At 45.6% G+C, this 26,173-nt stretch overlaps 1 protein-coding gene across 2 annotated transcripts in view; it reads left to right on the top strand.

The window, feature by feature from the left end:
* The window catches only part of ANKRD55 (ankyrin repeat domain 55), a 1,206,736-nt gene that overhangs the window by 940,805 nt on the left and 239,758 nt on the right, over nucleotides 1-26,173 (top strand). For both annotated transcript variants that reach the window (XM_069627296.1, XM_069627295.1), the window contains exon 8: nucleotides 25,806-25,973. In XM_069627296.1, coding sequence (XP_069483397.1) covers nucleotides 25,806-25,973 — 168 coding nt within the window. The remainder of the gene's footprint in view (nucleotides 1-25,805; nucleotides 25,974-26,173) is intronic.

The raw sequence follows: 26,173 nt of genomic DNA, 5'->3' as shown, positions 1-26,173 counted from the left end.
TTGCTGGGGACCCCAAAAGGTTCGCCGTGTTTATGAACCAATGCCGCTTGCACTTTTTATGCAGACCAGGAGCCTTTCCAAGTGACCAAGCCAAAGTAGCCTTTGTATTGTCATATCTTAGTGGCAGTGCAGCGGATTGGTCCATTCCGTTAGTCAACCAGGATGATCCTCTTCTCCGGGATTTTCAGGGTTTTCAAAGGAGCATGGAAAAACTATTCGCCAGACACTCACAGGGTCAAGCCCTGGACAACAATCCTTACGACAGGGTAACCAGGATCTGCTAACCTATATTGCAACCTTCACTAGGTTGGTGGTGGAAACCGTGTGGCCGGAGGAAAAATGAATTACATTGTTTCATCGTGGACTTCGGGGAGAACTCAAAGACGCCTTGGCTCAAGTTGTGAACCCACCTCAGGATTGCACAGAATTTATAGACTTAGTGGTCCAGCTAGACCACCGACTTCAGAACCGAAAGACTGATCGAGCTAAGTTCGAGAATCTGGTGTTGGTTAAACCCAACGTTGCCGCCAAAGGAACAGATGCATCTGAACCTATGCAGATCGGGGGGGTTAAAGGACCCTTAACTCAAAAGGAAAGAGAAACAAGACGACAGATGCAGTTGTGTCTGTACTGTGGAACCTCAGGACATTTTCTACAGGATTGCCCTACAAAACCACCCAAGAAGGTGGTAGGAATTGCTGATAAAAGCCACATAGAGCCTGATTCGGGAAACGACCATGCCCGACAAGCGTAGAGGTCCGCTTGCCGAGCTTAAAGAAGGACACTCAGACCTCGCATCTGATCATCCCAATGGTCCTACTTGATCCTAGGCAGCCATCACGTTTGCACGCAGTAAGGGCATACATAGATAGCGGGGGCGTAGGAAACTATATGGACCACGAATTGGTGTCAAGGATGAATCTACCTCTTTGCAAAAAGACCACTTCGGATGTCATCACCACAGTTGATGGAACTGAGATTGCTTCGGCCTGTAACTCATTCCACTACAGAGATGACACTGTTGAGTCAAGATGGGCATCGAGAGACTATTGTGTTTGATCTAATCAAAGCCCCACAGTTCCAGATAATACTGGGGATGCCATGGTTGGAAACACATAATCCTTGTATAGAATGGCGAGAGAAGAGAATAACCTTCCCGGATTGTGCACACACCTGTTACCCGGAGAAAACTTTCAACAAAGGCCTGGCTACAGTCGTTAACCCAATCGTGCAGTTACTTCAGGAATACCAGGAATTTCAGGATGTTTTACAAAAAGAACAGGCCAATACCTCCTCACAGATCATACGATTGTCAAATCGACCTCCTACCCGGTGCACAACCCCCATGCAGTAGAATCTACGCCCTCACAGAACCTGAAAATCTTCACCTACGGCAATACTTGGACCAATACCTTGGTAATGGCTTTATTCGTCCTTCCAAGTCTCCTGCATCCTCAGCTTTATTCTTCGTGCCAAAAATGGAAGGTGACCTTAGAACGTGCATAGATTACCGCGCATTAAATCAGATTACGGTAAAAAAACGATACCCATTGCCTCTGATCCCCGAATTACTAGACCAAGTAAAGGATGCTTGTATCTACACTAAGTTAGATCTCCGAGGGGCATATCATCTGGTACGTGTCAAGACAGGCGACGAATGGAAGACTGCCTTTCACACCAAGTACGGATTATTCGAATATCAGGTGATGCCCTTCGGGTTGTGCAATGCACCAGCAGCCTTCCAGTATTTTATGAATGATGTCCTTCGTGAACTCATTGACGTCTGTGTCGTCGTATACATAGATGATATTCTAATGTACTCCTCCTCAGAATCAGACCATGTTAAGCACGTGCGTGCAGTCTTTGAGAAACTACGCCAGCACAAGTTATATGCAAAATTGGAAAAATGTGGTTTTCATGCTACAGAAGTTGAATTTCTTGGATTTATCCTGACTCCAAAGGGAGTCCGAATGGACTCTCGAAAGGTGGAAGCAATTATCAAGTGGCCATCACTCAGTTCAGTCAAAGGGGTACAAAGCATGCTCGGCGGCCCTCTGCTGAAGCGACCCTCAGCCCCCACCGAGATCCTGCCAACACGGCCCCTGGGCTGGGAGCCGCTGGGCCGCCGCGTGACCCCGCAGTCTGCCGATCGTGGCACCAGCCTCCGGCCGCCCTTTATTGGCCCCGGATCTGGGCCTGGCTCCGGCGGCGGAGCACGGCCTCCTCGGTAAACATACGGGCCCAGCCGCCCTGGAGGCTGCAAGGTGGGTGTAGTGATCTAAACTTCGCCCCTCCACCCAAGGGGGAAGCCCTTGAACTAACTGCTACCCACTCCCCATTTGAAGGAACGACCCCACGGAAGCTTACGTTTGGGAAGAATAGCATCCAGCCTGGCCTCGTCCCATGAGGCTCTGAATATCCATGTGCCGCACTCCACCTGATTTGAAACTGCAACGTTGTGGGGGCCACCGCCGGGCGAGTTCCCCTCTCTAGAAAAGTGCACACCAGCGGGTGTACGCCCCCACTCCTGTCTCCCTAACGCCTCATTGTCCTGTACACCCAAGCATACCTCGAAGAGAGTTTGATTGCACAGGGCTCACTGAACCCAACATCCTGCGCTCCCCTGGCTCCTCTTCTCCTTCGGCGGCCCCGCCATCGCAGCCGCGCTGCATGCGGACCTCCCCCGCTCTGCCTGGTCAATGCTAATCCTACTGAGCTGGAGCTACCTACGGGCTGCGCCTTTGTCCGGCCCTCGGAGACCCACTCTCCGGCCATCATTATCGCTGGCGAATAAATCGCTGTTCCTGCCACAGCAATGCCCAGCAAGGCACGGGCTGTCACTAAAGTAGGCGCTATGGACAGGTTCGCCAGGGCGACGCCTGGTACTGACCAGGAGTCCTCTTCTGCGACACATGAGGATGATGGGGCCCTGCCGATCCACCCGCAACCGGACCTATCTGTGATGATGGAATCTATGGTGAAAAATTTCGCAGCCTTCCATGAAAATTTGGACGACATCAATGCGAATGTAGCCTCCCTGAAAGCGAAAATTGACCAGCATGGGGCCAGGATCACCGAGGCAGAGCAAAGGATAGGTACTAATGAAGACTGCATTCATGCCCTACAAAACACAGTCACGGAGCTCGTCCGAGACATGAAACAGGTCAAAGCTAAGTGTGACGACCTTGAATCGAGGTCCCGAAGAAATAACATTTGCATAGTTGGGGTCCCCGAAGCTGCACTGAAGGGCCACATGGAGCCGGCGGTCGAACATCTCATCAAAGACCTCCTTGACAACCCTGAGCTCTCACCATTCTTCACAGCAGAAAGAGCACATCGCTCCCTGGCACCCTGGCCTAAACCAGGAGACTTTCCCACATACTCCGCTTGGCCAGAGAGAAAGGGGAACTAAGGCTCGACTCAAACATCATCAGGATTTTCCCTGATTGTTCGGTGGGTGTGCAAATGGAGAGACGCCGATTCGGGGGGAGTGAAAAAGATGTTACGGGACAGGAAAATCGAATATGCAATGCTTTTCCCTGCGTGTCTAAAATTCACCCACCGCAACAAACTCTACTTTTTTACGGTCCCTGATGAGGCGGTTAAGTTCATTGAAGCGCAGATCCCACTGGTAGACCCCCCGCAGGAACCGATGGATGACGACTAATGCCAGACGCATGGACTCCTCTCGTGAATCCCCATTAGCTGTGGTGAACTGGCCATTGACTCCCCCGTGTGGCTAAAGATCCCCCCTCATTGTCCTACTGCGAGCTTCCCGTGGCCCTACACTAACTTATTGGAAATGCTACTCCTTGGGGGGGGTGCGCCTCTAGCTCGCCTGGTAACAATGCCACACATGGGGCCTGTCGTCATGTACTGGCTCACGGCAGTTCTGGCTATGTCCATGATACTCTAGATTATGCATATCCTCGCTTTGCAACCTTACTTTCATCAGCCGATCTTCAGATTTATGTTGCATTTTCAAAACTTGTATTAATACATGTGGGCAGAACGGCACCGGCAGCCCCCACTGCAGTTTCAAAAACCTGTAAGTCTAAATGTTTGTGTTTTAGCCCTGGTTGGGCAATTTCTCAGGCGCTGCCGAGTTGGGGATGGCACGCAGCTGTTTACTTCAAGGGTGGGTATCTACACACTGCTAGTTTGTGCAGGGCGGTGAGGGAGGGAGGTGAAGAAGTTGGGGTATGTTATATACAAAATGGCGGGAATGTTTGGACCGGCTCTAAAGGGAGGCACTCTTATGCCATTGCAGCACACATGGCGTTTGTCAGAGACAGATCCTTTGCTAGGGATGTCCCGTGAGTTATCTATATGGTGATTAAAATGACATAGAATGTTCGGGGGCTGACGAATTTCACGAAGTCTCGTAGGATCGCAGTTTATGCACAAGGACACAGGGTTAAGGTCCTCCTACTGCAGGAGACACACGCTCTGAAACACTTAGCATCAAACGTAGCACAGGCCTGGGGCCTCAACAGATACTATACCCAATACTCCACCCAAGCTAGGGGAGTTCTGACCCTCATCCACAAGTCGGTAAACTTCATACTCCACACATCCCACATAGACGCAGAAGGCAGATATGTGATTCTCCACTGTACTTTGGCTCACGAAGAATGCTTGTTGGTCAACTCATACGCGCCCAACACTGACTCCCCCGAGTTTATTGACGAAGTGACCGCCATTCTCATGAGATATCTAGACGTCCCCATCATATGAGGGGGGAACATGAATTTGATACTTGACAATGTCCTAGACAGAACAACGACCACTCACAGAGCCACAACTCGAGCGGCCAAATGACTCCTCATACACATGGACTCCCTGAATCTACATGATATATGGAGAACGCTCCATCCCCATGAAAGGGACTACACTTTCTATTCAACGGTACATGACAGTTCCTCGAGAATAGATCTGCTCCTCTTGTCTGGTAACTATGTGGGTAGGGTTTTAGATGTCAGGATCCTCGCACGCACGCTATCTGACCACTCCCCTGTGCTCCTACAGATCCAGCTCGGCAACACAATCTCGCCACGACCCGCCTGGCGCTTTAAATCTGCCGCCCTATCTGACATTGTCTTTAAAGCTGAGATCCTAGCGGACATAACCACATTCTTTGAAAACAACAGAGCGTCTGACACACCTGAAGGGATCAGATGGGAGGCATTTAAGGTTTACATCAGAGGGATGTGCATCTCTAGGGAAGCCGGAGTCCTGAAATCTATAAGGCAAGCCCTAAACAACTCTGAAACCAAGCTTAAAGCCCTAGAACAGGAGTACCTCTCCACACCGACCCCAGTAACCCTAGCTAAGATCAGAACAGAACTGGAACAGTTTAAGTCGCATGCCCTGAGTGAGGTGCGATATTATGCTCGCCCAGTTGCTGCCCGTAAATATGGGGAGGGAGACAGACCAGGTAGAACCCTGGCCAGGCTGGTGCGTGCGGAGGGTGGAAAGACCCGAATTGATAGCATTATAGACGAAAAAGGGTTAAGGCACTGGTCGGACCAATCCATTCTAGACACATTCGCCAGCTTCTATGCCAATCTATATGCTCCCCAGCCTGAACACTCAGCCCAGGACCTGGATGACCTGCTGGAAAGCATTCCTATGACCCTTATCTCCCAGGACACCAGGGAACGACTTGACACTCCGTTCACCTTGGATGAGATAGTCCAGGTGATTTCAGACCTTCCCAAAAACAAGGCTCCTGGCCCAGATGGGCTCAGCTCTGAGTTCTATCAGGAGCACGTGGCCATTCTAGCACCTGCTCTACATGGGGTCTGGGCTGAATCACTTTGATTAAAGATCCTCCCCCCCTCCTTAAGAGAAGCCTTAATAACAGTCCTCCCCAAACCTGGGAAACCCCCAGACGAATGCGGGTCCTACAGGCCCCTATCCCTTATTAATACTGACATGAAAATCTTTGCCAAGATAATAGCAAACAGGTTTCTCCCATTCATGCCCCATATGGTCCATGCTGACCAAAGTGGATTCGTCCCCGGTCGATCCACGGCACTTAACATCGGCCGCCTATTTAATGTGATGTCCAGAATTGATCCGAACGCTGATGCAGTGGCGGTAACATTAGGCGCCCAAAAAGCTTTTGATATGGCCTCATGGCAATACCTATGGGCTGTGCTGGAGAAAATGGGAGTAGGGCCAAATATGATCTCCTATATAAAACTGCTATACACGGGCCACTAGCCAGGGTGCTTGTAAACTCTGTTCCCTCCTCTCCTTTCACGCTACACTGAGGTACTCGTCAGGGATGTCCATTCTCCCCCATCCTTTTTGCGCTCGCTAGCGAACCCATGGCTGATCATGTAAGAGGGCGTCACATCAATAAAGGCATCCGTTTACAGGACACGCCGGAAATCGTCTCACTTTACGCGGATGACGTACTGCTGTACGTCAGAAACCCCTCCACATATCTAGACCCGATCATCCGCGACATTACCAAAATAGGCACGTACTCCGGTTTCACCATCAATTATTCTAAATCAGAAATCTTCCCCCTTACTATAGCAACTCAACAACCGGCATGTGAGTACCCCCTACGCTGGTCCCCGGGTGGTATCAGGTATCTTGGGGTGCAAGTGTCGCTAACCAAATCTTCCTTACTAGCGGACAACTACGAGGCTATGGCACAGCTCATCGTGTCCAAATTCTCCAAATGGCGCAATCTACCGCTATCCCTTGCGGGCAGACTCTCCCTAATAAATATGATAGTGGTCCCCAAGCTCCTTTACATCTTCGCTAACGTACCAGTCTGGCCCGGGAAGCAATACTTTAAGAGGCTCCACTCGGAGTGCGCCCAATTTCTCTGGCACTCTGGTTCGGTCCGCAAGTAGTGGCAACACATGACTTTACCCTATGATAAAGGGGGGTTCACAGCCCCAGACTTCCAACTGTACTGGAACGCGGCACAGGCCCAACACGCCACCCATTGGTACACGTTCCAGAATCCACCCCTGCATGTAAAACCTGAGAAACTGGCGGGTGGTGGGACCAACATCATGACCTTATGACTGCACCGCACTTTCCAAACAGACGCCCGGGCCGACCCGGTGGCCACCACGATCAGGGCTTGGAATAGCATCCTGCGCCTCGAGCAAGAGCAACACCCATACTATAAGTGGCTTCCCATATGGCAATTTCCAGGACTTCCCCCCACACACGACCAACACCTCTTGTGACACTGGGAAAATCTGGGCTATCAAGCCCTAACTGACCTCTTCCCCGATGGTATGTTCGTTACCCCTCAAACATGGCGACCAGAACACTCCAACTCTCTGCTCGAGGTGCTACAGTACTACAGGCTTAGAGCAGCGGTACAAGCTATGTGGCCCTCGTACCCAGACAAACCCCCAGACTCACCTGAACTCCAATATATAGCAAACTCCGCAGGCGGCAGGGGCATAATATCCACTTTGTACAAAATGCAGCTGGAGAAAACAGTGGACACGTCTCTCAAACCACAAGAAGCATGGGCTAGGGAGCTTGACACGGAAATATCTGCAGAAATGTGGAGCAAAATGTGTGCACACACGCGCAAAGTCTCCCTTGGCGCCAGATTCCAATGCATACAATTCAAACTCCTCAATAGGCTCTATTACACACCGTACAGAGTAGCGAAATTTACACACACCCTGACTCACACATGCCCTAAATGCAAATCACATACACATGTTCTGGTCCTGCGCTGCGCTAAACACGTTCTGGGTGGCCGTGTCGGAGGCGCTCTCAGAAATAATTGGTTTCCCGGTGGATCTGGGCCCACTAGCCCTGTTGTTGGGTATCTGGGTTGGGGAAAATGGAAGGAAAATATCAAAATTCTTAAATGTATGTGCCATTGTTGCCAAAAGATGTATATTGCAATGCTGGAAGCACCATAACCCCCCACCTTCATGATGTGACTGAAAGCCCTTACTTGGGTACAAATGTGCGAAGAAGAATACATCGGATCCCTACCAATGTCATCACGCCCCAAAAACGTGTGGTCAGAATTCTGTAGCTACCTGAACAATAGAGACGAAGTGGAATGGAGGTCTACCCCCCCCCCACCAGCACAGCCCAACATACCATATGAAGTATGACTCTCCTTCCTTTCTTCTTTTTGCGCCTCTCCAAGCCGTCCACCATCCCCAACCTGGGATGTCGGATATAGTCACATTGTACTGTCTTTGAATGATGCTATGTTGCTCGCTTATTGCTATGTAATCTGTGCTGCGCCTGTCTTAACTTTCTGCCAATAAACAAAAGTTTTTTTTTAAAAAAGTAACTAACTGGTGCCTAATAGAGAGCAATAATTGTGTATAGAGATACTCATCAAGTCACAGACACACTAGACATACGCCTTTCAATCTCAAATTGTAAGTCCTTACATATATCTGCTAGACAATCGAGTGACTATCTGACAATGGCCAAATTGAACTACCTGGCATTTGCTGAGGAACTTCTGGAAGGGATTCTATCAACAGCCTCCATCATTGATGACATCACAACTCAGGAATCTGTCTCAGCAGATGACAAGTGGAATGAAATTGAAACACTCACAAAAAAAATGATCCGGACAGAACTACATGGGTCCCTGATGATGGAATACCTTAGATCGCATACCTCACCAAACGGTCGGATAATAAGGATAGAACCCATAATCTTCCTAGATGACCTCCATTTCCGCAAGGACTGGAGCTATATAGCCAACAAATGTACTGCGACTGGCTCATCCTCATTATCAATACAGCAAAAACGATCTCCACTAAATTGATGACAGAAATAGAACACAAAAGAGATCTGCCAAAATCCAAGGTAGTATTAGATGCCTATAAAAAGAAGCTGGATGAAATGTATGCCTCTCTTAAAGAGTTCAAAGACTTTAATCTCAACAAAAAAATCCTTAAACTAAAAAAGGACATAGCAGCATTCACGCATGAACGTCTATAACCCTATACACTGAATGCGTATTACAATGATAATTCTAACCAAGATACACAGGCCAATACTGGTGGACGATGGTGTCAACCTAACCGCCATTTTAAGAAAAAAACTTCAACACACTATAGCTTTTCGAGCGCAAGCTCAGGAGATGAAGCACATACCAGTACTTCAAACTTCAATTATAGAGAACAGTCAAGAGACAGAGAAGGCAGAAGAGAGCTGGTAGTTTGTTTTGAAGATGACTTAGATGAAAGGTTTCAAGAAAGACCTACATGTCCTTTTTTAGATCAACACGGAAAGGGACGGGGCCGCTGCAGAGGTCAAGAACACAACTCCCCACACATCACCAGGAGCAGAGGGAAAGGCTGATTCCCCTGCAGCAGAATTATTAATTGTGAACCAATCTGATCCTGTTCTAACACAATATGAAACCTCAGTTCTCCAGAAAGGCCTTTGCTTGGTACCTACAGCACCATACAACACTTTCAATACCCATATTGTAGTAGCCCAATTGTTACAGAAGATTAGACTCAAGCAATACTTTGGAGACAGTGATCCTCAGGATACTACCATATCAACAGGAGATATCACGGTACTACATCCGAAGTCTAGTTTCTATCCCAACGTGATTTCACCTGAGTCGATCACTTTCGAAAAAAGGCATTAACCAAAAAACTAGAGGAAATATTAGCAGAAAGTCGCTCCGACTTCCAGAACATTTCTAAACTAGAAAGAATGGCATTGACTAACCTTAGTATAAATACTAATATTGTCATCAAACTGGCAGACAAAGGGGGCGCCATAGCTCTCATGAGCACCACAGCTTACGAACAGATGGTATCTACCTTACTAGGGAACCAACTGCATTACCAGCACCTACCAAGAGATCCAACTGAGAATCAACATAGCAACACTGGTTTAAGAAGTAGCAAGCGAGGGCATATCAGTAAAAAGGAAGCTGAATTCTTATGCCCCGGGTTTCCAACAATATCAGCCTTCTACACCCTACCTAAGATACAAACGGGGGTATCCCCGCCCCTTGGGAGACCAATAGTAGCAGGGATCAATTCCATCCTTGAACCCCTGTCACAATTTGTCGATCACATTTTACAACCAGAGAGTCAATGCATGGATTCCTATATCAAGGATACCACTGCCATGCTAAACCTGTTGAAAGATATCACCTTCAACCCACAAAATTAGATTCTGCTCACTCTCGACATTGAATCCTTATATACCTCCATCCCACAGATGCAGACACTAATGGTGATTGACAAAATACTGGAAGAGTAGTTGCTGCACGTGGAGATCCCAGGGCTGTTCCTATTACAACTTTCCAAGTTTGCTCTGACCAAGAACTTCTTTCTATATAAAGAGGACTTTTACAAGCAAACATCTGGCCCTGCAATGGAAGCTACATTTGTCTTCTCCTTGGCGAACCTATATGTGGTAGAATTTGAAAAGTGACATATTTACATATTTACAACAACAATCAATTTGAAGATCAGCTCGCCCTTGGGTGCAGATACATAGACAATGTACTATTGATATACACAGGGGATCAAGAGCAGTTTGATGCATTCATCTCTTGACTCAACGCCCGGAATAGGTACCTCAAATTTACTGATGCCAGCAGGAAGTTCAATTCCTGGACCTTAAGATCCAAGCTGCTGATGGCAGACTCTGCACCACCCTCTTCAGAAAGCCTATAGATAGGAACTCGCTGTTGCAGTTTCACAGCTTTTATCCAAAGAGAGTGACCACAAACCTGCCTTTTGGGCAATTCCTGAAATTTCAATGTAACTGCTATGAAGTAGGCGAATATGATGCGCAAGCCAGAGCGCTAATGACTAGATTGAAGGAAAGGGGCGATCCATGAAAACTTCTCAAACACGCGAGAAAGCACGCAGGTAACATACAGCGCAAAACAACCTTGGGACAAAATCTGAGATCAGTACAAGAGAACCGTATAACAGCTGTCCTAAATTACTCCTCACAAATGAATTGAGTTAAAAAGGAGATACTGAAATTGTGGCCCATCTTAAATGTAGGGTCCACACTGTTACGACTGCCTTGTTTTGCTATAAAATGCAGGAAGAATATTAGAGATTCTGTAATCACAGTACAGAGCCTAATACACAGCTGACCATTTGGAATACAACCAAACCGGTTGGCCACAACCCCTGCAGCACATGCGCAGTATGTTCACTCACCTTCCAATCCATTACTGTAGATGTGTGCCTCTCCACACCCTGGAGACAAAACACATTTACCAACTGTAATTCTAGTAACATGATCTATGTGATTACATGTCCATGTAATCTCAAATACATTGGCATGACTGCAAGGCCTATTAAAAAATGCATACAGGAGCACCATTCCTATATTCGGACCAAAAGGCTGAACTGACCTCTTATCGAACACTTCATGCAGCATAATCATAATGAGAATGATTTCAAATGGACAATCATAGAGAGGGTAACTGTCCCACCAAGAGGTGGAGATATTCAATCCCTCCAACTAGAAAGGGAAAAGCAATGGATTTTGTGCCTTAAGACTGATCGCAAAGGGTTACATGAATCCATAAACTGGCATGGTTTACGCCCAACCTGAGTGGAGCATCACTGAAGATACCTGGGCAGTACTTTGACAAGTATTACTAATAACTCCCTGGTGTAACATGCAGCAGTTACTGCCCTATTTTACAGACACTATGTACACATGCCCACCATAAATCACCCAGAGCATTGGGAGTTCCCCCCCTTGGGTGTGTGCATACAAGATTACACAACTGTTCATTAGGTGCTGGCCTTTATCCTCCTATGAGGTATAGTATACAACCCTGCTGCTGAACATCATACTTGCTCCTAATCAACTGTATGCCCTTCAGAAAAATGAAAGCAGACTAATCAGCTTTCTGTCACTGTGCGCTGACTAATAGCCAGCTGTAGGTGGTGCTATGCTAATGTTTGCATAATAGAACATGGGCCTCGACTATCTAATTCCACACATGCATACTGCCGCGTCGACTAAATATAATAGCCCATCTTTTGCTTCGCGTTAAACGCAAAAACAAGAAGAAACGGACCACCGCTCAATCCGGGAATCCTGAAATGTCAAGGTAAGACACAGCTGCTAACGGGCAAGCCGACCCTTTCGAAGAACAGCACGGTGCAGGTCTCTGTAACATCAGGGAGCACAGTTAGAACTAGGCCAGCTCAAAGGACGCCAGCGCTCTTTTTCCTGCTCTGAAAATGTTCCTTTTTCGAGAACAGCACAGCACAGGTCTCTGTAACGCTAGGGAGCACAGTTAGAACTGTGCCTGCTCCCAGGATACCAGCGTTTCTTGCCCGATCTGTAATTTTGCCATGTTTCCCTCACAGGCAGGTAGACAAGACTGCAGCATTGGGACACCGATACCAGAAAATGGAACCCCTACATTGCATACTACGCAGAGTTTTCCTGACTGCTTCTTTACTTTAAGTTGATATACATCGGATAACATAGGGAGAGGCAGCTTTTTATCAACTGCAGAAAACAGCGCAAGTAGCATATGCATAGTAATATGTGGCTGTATTGCTAATGGGCCATAACAAGAAGCGCGCCAACTAAAAGTGTTTGGCTATTAGTATCACAGGCATGTACACAAATGCAACTAATGCTAATACTGTATGTAACATGATCTACTCAGACACCGGAATGAAAAGAACTTCATTACTTTTCAGGAGTAAAGAAAAAGAACTTCTCGTACACCTACGGGTTCTCCACAGAGCTGTTACCAAGCACTAAGAAAGATGTGTGACTTTTGAGTATTTTCTGTATACTATATAATGCAGCTGCTTCTCACTGTTCCTTCAATAGGTTGATCTATTCAACCTCTTGATGCTATTATACTAAAACTAGTATTAATGCAGCTCCCTTGTTTATTTACAGGGCAGCCTAAATGTCTCTGGGGAACTCTGCTGAGGTGAGATTGTTCCTTTGTCACGTCTGGACATTGGTTACAGTAACCTGAGTGGCCATTTTTTCCTTGCAATTATTATGAAGACAGTCCTGAAGAAGGTGGCTCAATTTACCTAGACCACCGAAACCGGTCGATTTATAAGTGGAGACGGCACTGATACTTGTAGCCGCTTACCACTCCTATCCAAAGGGTAGAGTTAGAAACCGCAGTACTTACTCGCTCATCATAGTCTTCACCAAAAAAAAAAAAGAATTACATTTTTGTCATGCAGACCAAGACAATATAATTTAAATTAGGGTCTACTTACCACCCGTAACGGCCATTAAAAGAATTATCTTGCCCAAATACTGGTTGATATTTGAATTAAACCCTACATTTTTAAATTGTTTCCGAAGCAAGGGTTATGGGATTAACCTCTCCTGTTATGTTCATTTCATGGACAGCTATTTACGCAACAGGGTCTGGGCCATCTATATATGAAAGTGTACATTCTTGTAAGAATTGAGCTTAAAAAAGGTGTGGTTTTATTTTTTTATTTGTTGTATCCACTATTAGATAGGCGGCCCACCAGCATGGCCTAGGGAAAACACTTGTGAGAGGTAGGGACAGTTAGAACATTTCTGTCCCCCTTTTTAAAGCTACCACTCTGACCTAGCCTATCTGGAAGGCCCAGGCCTCTGGTTGTCGGTATAGTCCAGTACACTAAACCATAGTAGAACAGGCATAGGTTGTCCTCACTCTGTCACCTCACCTGAGACATGGAGCTTCATTTACGAACATTATAGATGTTTGTTGGCGCTTACACGCTAGGATTCGTCCTCCCAGCCCTCTTTCATTGTGTTACTAGGTATAGCTTGGGCATAACCCTACAATTTGTCACCAAGCAACTAAAACTCCTCCTTTCCTTCTAAGGTCTCCAAAGTATCACAACATTTTGCAAGAATTGTGGGAAAAATATATGGGTACAGCTTTTTATTCCGTTGCCTTGTTGTATGATGGACTACCCATCACATCTCCTAGGCCACATGCACCAACGGTAGAATGAGGTGGCGTGTACATTTCTTCAAACAGTTCTCAGGACTTTTAGAGAGATGTGCGAGTGGAGTGAGGCAAAAGAAGTGGATGAAGTTCATAGAAATGGGCCATGAGATGATGACTATGGTGCAGTTAATGATGAATGCCTGGCCTACTGAAAGACAATTGAGTGGGAAAATATAACCTTAACATCAAAGTATCATGACAGTTGTTGCAAGCATGTGGGATGTTAATGTCAAGAGAGGTTGAATCCCCAGATTGCTCTTTAGGTTGTTCATAAAATAAAGGGAAGATTAGGCACAGGTACTGGTCGGTGGGACAGAGAGGTGAAAGAATTTGTGAGTAAGTGCAGGCTTTGACTGTTGGCTGACAAATCCCTGGAAATCCACCACTCACCACTGGTGCCTCGGAAGGCAACAGATATGCTGGATAGCAAGTAACTTTCATTGGCCTTTCACACTCTGGAATCCAAACTTCATTCTGCTGTACTCCTAACCGATTATTTCTACACATGTCTAGTGGAAGAGTTTACACTCTTTCCCACCACCAAGTTTGCGGTTGACTTCCTATGTAAAGTAGTTATGTCATAAAGATTGCCAATAGTTCTGATGAGAGGGAATGGGTGGCAATGGTTTACAATTCATCTCAGGACATGAGTCAGTTGCTAATGTGCAAAACGGAGCTCTGAAGAAGTGCTATTTGCCACCCTCATCAAATGTTCAAGTTGAAATGTACAATAGAGTCATCCATGAGCTTGTACAATGGGCTGTGACATACAACAAAAATGTGGTGAATGCTATTGATGAGAGGATCTGGGCTTACCAACATGTAGTCACCAGATTCATTTCTTTCAAACATATGCGTGGAAGGAAATCTAGGAATCGGAGGTGTCCTAACTGGCTGTCAGCTACGCATCAGGGGAGGTTTTTGACCTTAAAGGATAGTTCCGGGACTTTTTTTTTATTGTTCCTACGGTTCGGCCATGTGTTTTTAAGCATAAATCGGTAGATCGTAGAAAACTTTCCTATGGACCTTACCCGACTTTTCGTCCATTAACGCACTCGAAATCAGCCGCCATTTTGTGATAATCCTATCATTTCCCCCCATCGACCTGGCTCACCTGCGTTTGCGGCACTAAATCAAATCCCCCGCCCCTGAGCCTGACATCAGCAGACGCGTACCGCCCATTTCACAACGCCAAAGCACGTTTCGTGTCAACAATCGCTGCGCCTCAGCTAATGAAGTGTCGCCATGGAAATGGCAGGACGCCTCTTTCCTCAATAAGTATAAACACACCGTTTCACAACACACAGCAGCAGATTTTCGATTCCATTACTCTCTCTGTGTTACTTTGAGTATTCTGTGACTCGTTTCTGTGCTCTGGTCAGCTACCTTCGCCGCTTCTAGGCCTTGTGAACACCTGTACCATCTCTGTAAATTATTTTACTTTCTTTACCACATAATGGCTACAATAATGCCGTATATGTACGAGCCCGAGTACATCGAGGAGGAACTACTGGAAAGGCAAGCATGCGAAAACGATGGGGATTCGGACGGCAGTTGGGAGGACCAGTCAATGGATGAAGAGCCTGGACCATGTCGCATGGACGGCGTCTCCACCTGGTGCACGTGCAATCGGTGCAAGCTAATGCCAACTGAGGAGGAGAACTGCTGCTGCCGTGAAATTTCCGGGTGCTTGGCCTACATTTCGGAAGGCGAGCCAAGTCCGCAATGCATCACCGAGCTGCCAGAGTTCAGGGAAGCCTGCCTCTCAAGGACCGTGTTGAGGATGATGATGGTGCTTATGCACGAACTTCGCGGCACTGTTCGTCCGCGTAATCCGAGTAACGAGTAAGTATACTCTGGTTGTGATGTCAGTGATGCCACTACTATTTCATGGTCGTCTCCCACATATAAAATTACATCTACATATCATTCGAACGCATGTAAATTGGTTCCATATTGTGCATTTTCTAGATAGAATTTTTTTCAAAGCAGAATGACATTTTTTACCTTCATCGACATTGATAAGAAAGTTTTGTCATTTTAATACCGTTTGCATCTTTCTTTTTCACCGGTGGTACAGGCTGGTGGCCTATCGTTGCTTCACTTGGTGGCTTCACGGGAGGCTCGGACACCGCGTTCGGAGAGTAATACCTGCCTGTGCGGTACTTGCCATTAGACAACATTTCCCCAGCGACAGTGGACAATACAGCGGATTTTCCCTGGATGTGCTGCAACCGGAACTTTACAATGTGTAATGTTTATTATTTTTGTTCAATTGAAATTAAGATCTAAAATAAAACCCAACATATATTTTAACAATGGTTGTTTTGATTTTTTAAATGAATCTAGTGTGTCTCCATTGAATAGTCTTCCTGTGCCTTGTCTTGTCACACCACATGTCTCCGGCCAGCATCCTCCCTCACGCTGGCCGCCCACCTTCAATCCACATAACCGTTGAACCCATATGCAGCAGACATACATATGTTATTTTGCGGGTTGGCATCAAGCCTCCCGGCCTTGCCTCCTCCCCCAAAAATACTTACCACACCACTTTGTTCAAGCGTTGGCAATAAAAGGCCGTTGGATTTTATTGATACAAAACATGGTTATAGGTAAATAATCAATATGGTTGATCATAATAAATCATCCTTTTGGGCACCGGGTACAGAGATGACCCCCTCTGGCCCGTGCCGCCTTGCCACCACAGGCCAGCCTGCTGCTGACTAACTGCCTAGGCATCCAGGGTCTCCAGGGTGAACTGCACCCATATATTCTCCTGGGAGGGTGAGGTATTTATAAACTCACCCCCCTGCCTTCCATGTACTAGATCCTGCAGCCTGCCTCTTACATGCAGTTAGATGGCCTCTCCTTGGTGAGGCCCTGCGGCAAACGAGTCTTGTCTGAACGACCACCGCCCCAATCCACACCCCGCCCTATCAAAGGCAGTTCGCACCGGGGTACTTGCGCTGGCAAGTGGAGCTGTCAGGGAGCGATAAAGGCCAAGAGGTGCCAAAGACCATGTACACTTCAAAGTGGTCTATAGAGCATGGGTTGTTGTTCCCATGTCTACCTCCAGACCCCGTGTCTCCTGCCAAGCATCCCCCCTCACGCTGGACGCCCCCCTGCAATCCACATAAGTGTGTCTCCATTCACGAGTCTTCCTGTGTCTTGTCTGCACGACCACCGCCCCAATCCACCCCCCGCCCTATCAAAGGCAGTTCGCACCGGGGTACTTGCGCTGGCAAGTGGAGCTGTCAGGGAGCGATAAAGGCCAAGAGGTGCCAAAGACCATGTACACTTCAAAGTGGTCTATAGAGCATGGGTTGTTGTTCCCATGTCTACCTCCAGACCCCGTGTCTCCTGCCAAGCATCCCCCCTCACGCTGGACGCCCCCCTGCAAACCGCATAATGCCACGACATATTCACGTCATTCATTCACAAACACACCCCTGTTTCGAATTCTTTATAACCCACTTCATATTTTTAATGAGAACTTCTTTGTGCTTTGCTAGTCAACCCGTGAAGGTGCTGGTTATCTGCTCTTCGTCTCTGTGAACTTCCGTGACCACTTCGAGCAAACTCGTCAGTTTGCAACCTGTGAACTGCTCCCTGTTCTACGACAAGAAACTACTCTGATCCCTGCATCTAACTGTTTGTTTGTCAAGGTAAGGCCATGTACCATAATCATTTTGCGTCCAATTTTTTAATTTATATCTATTTGCTAGTAGTCATAAAATTGCATCCATGTTTTCTTTTCGTTCATGACAGTACATGCAAGGAACTAGTCCCATGTTCTGAGTTTAGTCAAATTATTTTTCTATTTTTTTAAAGTTATTCAAATACTTATCCGCATGTGAATAACGTGTATAGTTCCAAGAACCAAAACAAACCTTGCATTGAACCTTTTATTTGTCATTTAATTTTTTAACACATTGGTATTCATAGAGAATTGTTGATCTTTACTTTTCAGAACTTTCCACAATGCCTGCCTGTTCCATTGGCGGTTGCCCTTCAAAGACCCATAAAAAATCTGAAGGTACTATAATGCATGTTTTCCCTAAGACAATAGATCAGATAAGAGAATGGGTCCGATATTGCGGATATCCACCGTCTGAGCTTGAAAGTAGAGTCCTAGAAGTCTTTGCGGACAAGAGGGGTGATCGATACCGCATCTGCAGCAGGCACTTTAGCTCAGACATGTACTCCACATCATTGATAATAAAGAAGAACACACCGCGAGCGAAGCGAAAATTGCTCTCAACCGCTATTCCCACTCTATTCGTCCACATCCCTCCACTGGTGAGTCAAGTTTACGGATTTAGCTCTCGGCCTTGCGGTAGTGTGTAGCATTAGCTAACAATAATTTCCCCATTTATGTATCCACTCAATATGAAGGCGGAAGATTCTCCATCCGTGTCGTTATTGCAGTCATCAGCCACTTCAAGCGCCTATCGGGTAATCTTACTTAGCTATTCTGCCACTGACTTGTTTTAGGCATGTAAATCAATAGTTTTAATTTATCGTGTAATTATTTTACCTAATGGTACACCCTAGTACTCGTCCTCTAGTCTTTGTTTTCAGTTATAATTATTGTTATCCAAAATAATGCAAGTACTGTCTTTCAGGGAGATGCTGAGGAGTCCAACGCATTGACGACAACCGTTGATGTCACTCAGGTGCTCGAGGTACGTTTCCGGACAGTTCCATCGATGGAGATCATCAGATCTTGCATTCTTGTAGCGTGATTGTTACACACAATGTTTCTTTCGTTTTTAGCCATTGATATATCCTTCTGTCGTCGCCCTCCTATGTGTCTTCTTTTTTCAATACTAATGAAAGTCCTATGTTTCAGGGAGTCGATGGAGCATTAGTCCAAGAAGAAGGGGGAGCATGCAGTTACGGGTCGGCGCAATGTTCTACAAGAACATCACCCCTAGTAGTTGATGCAGATCTCTGGGTGGTGACACTTCCAACGATCGAGCAAATCGAATCATATTTAGATATCCATTACTTATTTTAGACAGCTGATCATTTGTGCAGGTCTATTTAGATGAGCCGTTGACGCCTGCACAAAGTTTATGTTCTTTTTAACAAAATAGAAAACCATACTAATGCAATTACTGTGTTTCAGGGAGTTGCTGAAGCGTCATCTTCAATAATATCATCAATGGAAGTCTATGCGGAGCCCGAGGTATGGATCTTGACAGTTCCATCTAACTAGATCAACAATGCGTGAATAATTGTCGTTTGAATGTTCTACACAATGCGTTCATTCGTGTTTTGCTATTGAGATGTACGTGGGTATTGGTCCCCAAGTACATTTTGTGTTTTCAATATTATTATACATACTAATGAAAGTTCTATGTTTCAGGGAGTCGATGGAGCGTCAGTGCGTGATGGATGTGCTTATCATGAAAATATAGTCGTTGCAGCGCAAGAGGAAGTGGAGACATGCACACACGAGTCGGAGCAACAGCGTCCTGATGTTGAAGTTCGAGGCAAGAACGTTTCAAAGAAAAGAAAGCAAAAGAAGGTTAGTGTCCTGGTCACTATATTATGTTGTTTTTCACTGTTAATAGTTCAATACTGTAAGTTGTGTTTAAACTGAACATCCCTTTTCCAATCTGTCCTCTAGTTGCGAGTGGGTGTACTAACTAGATCTACACAGACAGTGAAGCGAACGAGAGATGTTGCTTGTCAAACCTTTTGGCAGGGACTTGAGACTGGAGATGCATCGTGCCAATGGGAAGAATATGAAGTGATTGACAACGGAGCTATACCACCACCAGCCATTGATAGTGAATGTCCTCCTGGTAGTTCGGATGCAGTCGGAGATCAATTCACAGAATCCACACCCGCAAAAACTAAGACCGTGAGAAAGTTGAAGAAATTGTTTTATTCACCCATCGCCGGAGAAGGAACAGATGTTGCAATGGAAGAGAATGAAGTGGACGACAATGAAACACCATCAATATCACTGAACATAGCGGAAGACGATATCAGAGATTCTACCTTTCATGTGAGTGACATGACCTCAACGTTACAGGCCGAACCAGCTGGGATGCAGAGTGACAGTATAAGGAAAGAGGCCAAATTCATTGTATTCGATAGTTGTTTGATTGATATTATTATTAGGATGAAATGTGGGCATTCGGTTGGTGGGGAAGTATGTGGGGAGCCATTGATTAATGTGACTCGTGCAATCGAGGCACTAACCTTAAAATACATGCCACCTGTACAAAATATCATCCTTTCTCATGGTCTGCACAACCCATGCTGGGGCAACTGCCAGCAGGCAATCTACTTTGTGCAGCGGCCGCACTTTTTAGTGGTTCAAGTTTTAAAAAGTTAGAGTATTTCTTTCAATTTGTGGGAATCCATTTCATTGCGAAAACTCAGTTCTACAAATACCAAATCGATTATCTATTTCCAGCCATTAGCGAAGCTTGGAGAATTGAAAAAATGTCTATTGATAGTACATTCGCGGGCAAACGGTTCAGGCTAGCCGGTGATGGACAGTGCGACAGCCCAGGATTTTCAGCCAAGTACTGCACCTACCACTTTCAGGACATGGAAAGTAAGAAAATTGTGAGTTCGGTGGTCGTGCAGGTGTCACAAAGTACATCCTCAGTGGCCATGGAGAAAGTTGGCTTTATAGCATCATTGCAAGAACTACAATCGCGGGGAATGGTGATCGACCTGATAGCCACGGACAGACACGTTTCAATTGCCAAGACAATGAGAGAAGAGTACAAAAATATAAATCACCAATTTGACGTATGGCATCTTGCAAAAACAATCAATAAAAAAATGTCGGCTGCAGGTAAAAAAAAAGATATGCAAGGTATTTCACAGTGGTCCAAGTCAATCAGCAACCATCTTTGGTGGAGCTCAAAAACATGTGGAGGGTCGTTGGAAATTCTACTGGAAAAATGGCGGTCAGTAATGCTACACTGTAGCAACGTTCACCGCTGGACCACAAACCAACATTTCCACAATTGTGAACATGGCCATTTGTCCACAGAGGAGGCACGGAAGAAGAAGTGGTTGATTCCTTCATCACCCACTCACAAAGCCATTGAAAAGATTGTATTTGATAAAACTATAACAAGAGATTTGAGGGGACTCACGGAATTCTGCCACACAGGAGATTTGGAGGTGTTCCACAATATGTGCCTAAAGTACAGGCCAAAACAATTGCATTTTGGCATGGAGGGCATGATAAATCGGACTCTTCTAGCGGTCTTGGCACATAACCATAATGTTGGCCGTCAACAAAGTAGGACGACCGGAACTTTAGGGACGCTTCGCTACAATAAGGCCTCACTAAAAGAAGTAAACAATGGGTGATCAAACCAGTGTTTCAGGATATGCAATATGAGTTTATTGAGAGACTTATTGTTGATGTCCTAGATAGGCACATACATGGAGTTGTGAACGAACCTGTGCAGGGGACAACTGCATTGCCACCCAACATTGCCTCTGTTTCATGTCCACCTAAAGCAGAGCTCATTGAGAAATACACATCACGGTTTAAATGATTGTAATTTGATTGTCTGTTCTCTCGAGTCTCCTCATGTTGCAGGCCCATTGAATATGTGTATCTATGTAATGTGTAAATAAAAGTGATTGCTCAGTGTACATGCAATGTGTCTCTCCACCGTTGCCCCTCCCTTCACCGTGCAGTTGTGCGAGCCACCTGGGTGTCACCTGTGACTTTGCTCTGGAGTCTCCTCATGTCGCAGGCCCATTGAATATGTGTAGCTATGTATTGTGTAAATAAAAGTGATTGCTCAGTGTACATGCAATGGGTCTATCCAACCTTGTTCATTTGCGCATTAAATTAAACCAAACATTAATATAAATCATTTTTCAAAAAATATAGAATGTCTCCGTATTTATGGTTCTCTGGGGCTGCAAATGCATGCAGACAAAATACAAAGATGGAGTGTAAATTTCAAGTCCTGTGAGATGGCCTTACACTGAATGTAGCTAACTAGGAATGTGTGCTCGTTCAAAGTGAAGGTCAGCTGCTTTGATTTTTTGCTCGGGTGCCGGAATGGCCCACGACTCAGTATAAGGTTCTATTGTTATTTGACCTTGACAGGCCGGGACCATCCCGAAAGACTTCTTTTTGGGGGTGTGGTGCAATAACGTAAACGATAATGAATAGAATTTCAGAAATGAAAGCCATTTAATGTTCGTTCATTAGAAGAAATAACGTCGGCATAGAAGGAGTGGTATTTCGGGGCTGCCCTACGCACAGACACAATGGAAAATGCAAATATAATGTAAGTAACTCTTTAGATGAGTTTATACCGCAATTTAATTACTATACAGTAGCTTTAAAGACGGGTTAAGTTGTACTTGTTCGTTCTATGTGGCATATTGTTTTGTACCGCGCACTATCTTGAGGAGAGCCATCTCCTTTTACGGAAGCACCTCAAAACCTTCCTCTTTGCTTCTGCTTTCTCTCTCCTTCTCCCCTGCTACAACTGGTCCACTGTCTGCGACCCCGGTCCTGGGCCCTTCCACTCTCCACCTGCACTGCCTCCCTGTCAACCCCTGCACTGGGGGACTGTCTCAGTATCCTACAGCCCCCCCTTCCCAACACTTGTTCTGCACTTACCTTGCACTCGCCACCAGCTGGCCCTATGTATTTATTATTTTATGCTACTTACCTTGTACTCCACTTCCCCCCTCCCCTTCACGCCTTGAAACACTTGTGTATAGGCGCGTTGCAAATGCCATATTATATCATATCAGTGACGAAGTCATCCACTGGCGCTCAGGCGGCTCTGAAAAAGGCGGAGGAGAGGGGGTGGGTTACTGGAAATGACGGATAATACCCAGTTGCACTGTCCTAGCTATGAAATAATTTCCCGACCTAATATATAAAATGAATAATTTTAATAAAGATCTGATGGTGAGACTAATTTCATTTTTTATGTTTTTAAAACAGGTACATCCTTCATTATTGTATGTGTCACAAGTACCAGACACCGGCGGATGGCTTTTACAACCGCCAGTTGCTTCTCCGCGTGAACAACGTTATCACCCTGACCATTTTATGGGACGATCGCCAAGTACAAGTATGCCCTTGCGCGGTACTAATTGCTAGATGCAACATACATACCGTTGTGGTGGCCTAGTGCCTCGTTGTTGGAACAGCCATGCGATTATCAGTGCGACCGAAGAGCTTATTTTATCGTAAACCAACACCCTGTGTACTGCACACGAACATCGCTTGCCTCAAGACGAACTATTTTGGATCGAGAGCAAAGAAAATGCAAATCGCTGAATATTCTCTAAACATTTGATGTCAAATAAATGTACTTTACCAAATTTACAATCTTGCGGTTTGATTTAAAAGTACAGTTTCATATTCCGAATTGTAGCGCGCTGTGTTGTGAGCTGATCTGTGTTGGTTTCCGGGTTCTGTGTGGAGTCGCGTAGAAGACGCCTGGGCGCGTTTGCCTACGCAGCACAGTCACGTCACGGATAGAGGCGGGGAATATGAATGTTTTGATAAAGTCTGTTTCAGGGGCGGGGGATATGATTTAGTGCCGCAAACGCAGGTGAGCCAGGTCGATGGGGGGAAATGATAGAATTATCACAAAATGGCGGCTGATTTCGAGTGCGTTCATGGACGAAAAGTCGGGTAAGGTCCATAGGAAAGTTTTCTATGATCTACCGATTTATGCTTAAAAACACATGGCCGAACCGTAGGAACAATAAAAAAAAAGTCCCGGAACTATCCTTTAAGTCAAAGCACAACATTGTGGAAGGGATGCAGAGAAAGGTCAAGCGGCTGCAAGACAAGTTCAAGGCAGATTATGATGAGTGTAAATCCACACGCATGTTGTAATTTAGAATACGTACACTTGCCAGATACATTGTTAAGGACATGTCCCAATTTAGAGGCCAACCAGACCTATTATCTGTGTCACTGCAGGATGGCTGCTGGTGCAATGTTGTGCACATTGTAGATGCTATTAAGGAAAATTCAGAAGATAGTGAGGATGTGGGTTACGGCCCAGAGGAAGTGATGTGGTGTAACCATTTCTGTGATTGAAGCAGTTGTGCAGAACAATACGTTTTGGGGTGAGGAGAGTGCATGAGAGTCGCTGATTTTGAGCAACCCATTTGATACCAATGCAAAAGCTCTCAGTGCACCTGTGCTGAAAAAGTTATTAGCCGGTAGCCGCCCAGAGCTTTTAAAGGACTCAACAGCAGACCAGCCCATACCCCCAGAAAATGACATGGACTTCGTCGCCCTCTGATAAGATGACTATATCCTTTTATCTGCACCTTCCCCTGTAGCTGTGTATTCTTTGTTCAAGGGGAATTACTAATGATGAATATACAGACCTTAAGAATCCCCCCAAAAACTTAATTTGAAAGGACGTTTGGTTACAAAGCAAAACCCAACACAACTATATCTCACCCTCACCATTTACTGCTTCTGACATCACAAATGACGTCACATATGACATCACAAATGGCACCATCAATGACATCAAAAACAAGCCTTTTAAAGGTAAGGCACTCGCAATTAAATATCTATCAGTGTTTATTAACAAAGACAGACAAAACATAGAGCACAAGCAAATACAAAGGCAAATCCCCATAACGAATGCACACAACAGTAAACACATGTACTTATCCAGAGACAGTCCCATGGCACAGAACGATTTTCCAGTTCCATCATGGAGCCTGTCTTCTGCTGTGGACCCTGGTTCAAGCCTTCAGGACTTGTTTCTTAGTATTAATCGGGGCCTAGTGTAACCATTCCTTAATGTCGAGCCATAATTTGGACTAGTCCTCCCACTATATAGTGCAATGTTGCTACTTTTGGAGACCAACAATCTTCATACCCAATATCATGTCCACCCTTTCACTCTGTCATACTCCTCGGCCATATGAGTTCGGGATCAGAGGCCAGACCACACACCCAGCATGGATCATTGTTCCATAGGTAAAACTTTGCCATTCTCACTGGCGTCCAAATTCAAAGGAAACTTTCTCTTGTAAACTGTTGCGTATCTCTTGCTAGATTGTGACACCCCAGTGTAAGCCTAATTTACTTTTACCTCTCATGCATGGGTATGCAACTGGCAGCTTCCCAGATGATATGGACTACGAGTACCATGATCCTTCACTATTGACTGTTCTGACTACGGCTGATGGTAGTTGTCTTCTAAAACACCTAAAGAGCCGAAGGTTGCATTGTCATAGTGTGACTCTTACTCTTAATGCACATCTCAATGTTGTCCCACGCAGAACTTCGTTTTCTGCTCCCATTTACATCTAACAATGAAGCTGTCTGAAGTTATAAAGATGCTGCATCTTAACCACTGACCAGGTAGTTGAAGTTTAAAAGTAAGATATCGCATTGTATTTCAGGACTGCTTCTGTCACTTTCCCAGCGCATGGCATAGGTAGGAATGTTGGAAGAAAAATACATTCGAACTTGAAAACTCAATACTTGTAGCGTGTTTGCTGTCACTCGTTTGAACAATTTGCTCGCAAGCATTTTAAAACATGAATACTATGGGGTGTAAATGCAGTAAGAAATGCCTCAAACTTGCAATACAATATGATATGAATGTTTGTTGTACTTTTCCAAAATGGCAGTGAGAGGAAAAAAAACGCTTTTTTCAAAGCAATAGATGTTAACTGTAGGAATACAGGCAAATTAGAGTTTACAATTTCAAGGACATTGCTGCCCTAATTTGAAATGGTCTCCTATTTTGATGGATGTGGTTAGGGTGTCTACATCTCAGCCATTTGCAGGTCTTCCTCCATTTTGTTGTGTTCATGTCTCCTTTTCCAGGACCCCGATGCACTGGGCTGCAGCAGCAGGAAGAGCTGATTGTGTCGAGACACTCATGCAGCTAGGAGTAGATAGCAGTCCACGAGACATCAATGAGAACACGCCACTGACATATGCAATGTACTGCGGACACACGGCGTGCATCAATCTGCTCTCTCTGGAGAATAGGTAAAGCCATGAGAATACAATGCCGCTAACTTCTCTTTTGGATCCATGCTGCCATACCATGTTTGCTTGGAAAGCCCTTTTTTAGCTCTAATTCTATTCATAATTGCATAAACAGTTTGGACTTCAGCAGCAGGGGCATGTGTGGGGTGTCACATCACCGCCAATGTGGGGCCTTGTGGGGTTTATAAGGTGTTACCGGG

This window comes from Ambystoma mexicanum, chromosome 6p, assembly GCF_040938575.1.
Source record: "Ambystoma mexicanum isolate Mex_15411 chromosome 6p, UKY_AmexF1_1, whole genome shotgun sequence".
Taxonomy (NCBI): Eukaryota; Metazoa; Chordata; class Amphibia; order Caudata; family Ambystomatidae; genus Ambystoma; species Ambystoma mexicanum.
The sequence above is the reverse complement of the archived record's forward strand: the minus strand, read 5'-3'. Positions and strand labels throughout refer to the sequence as shown.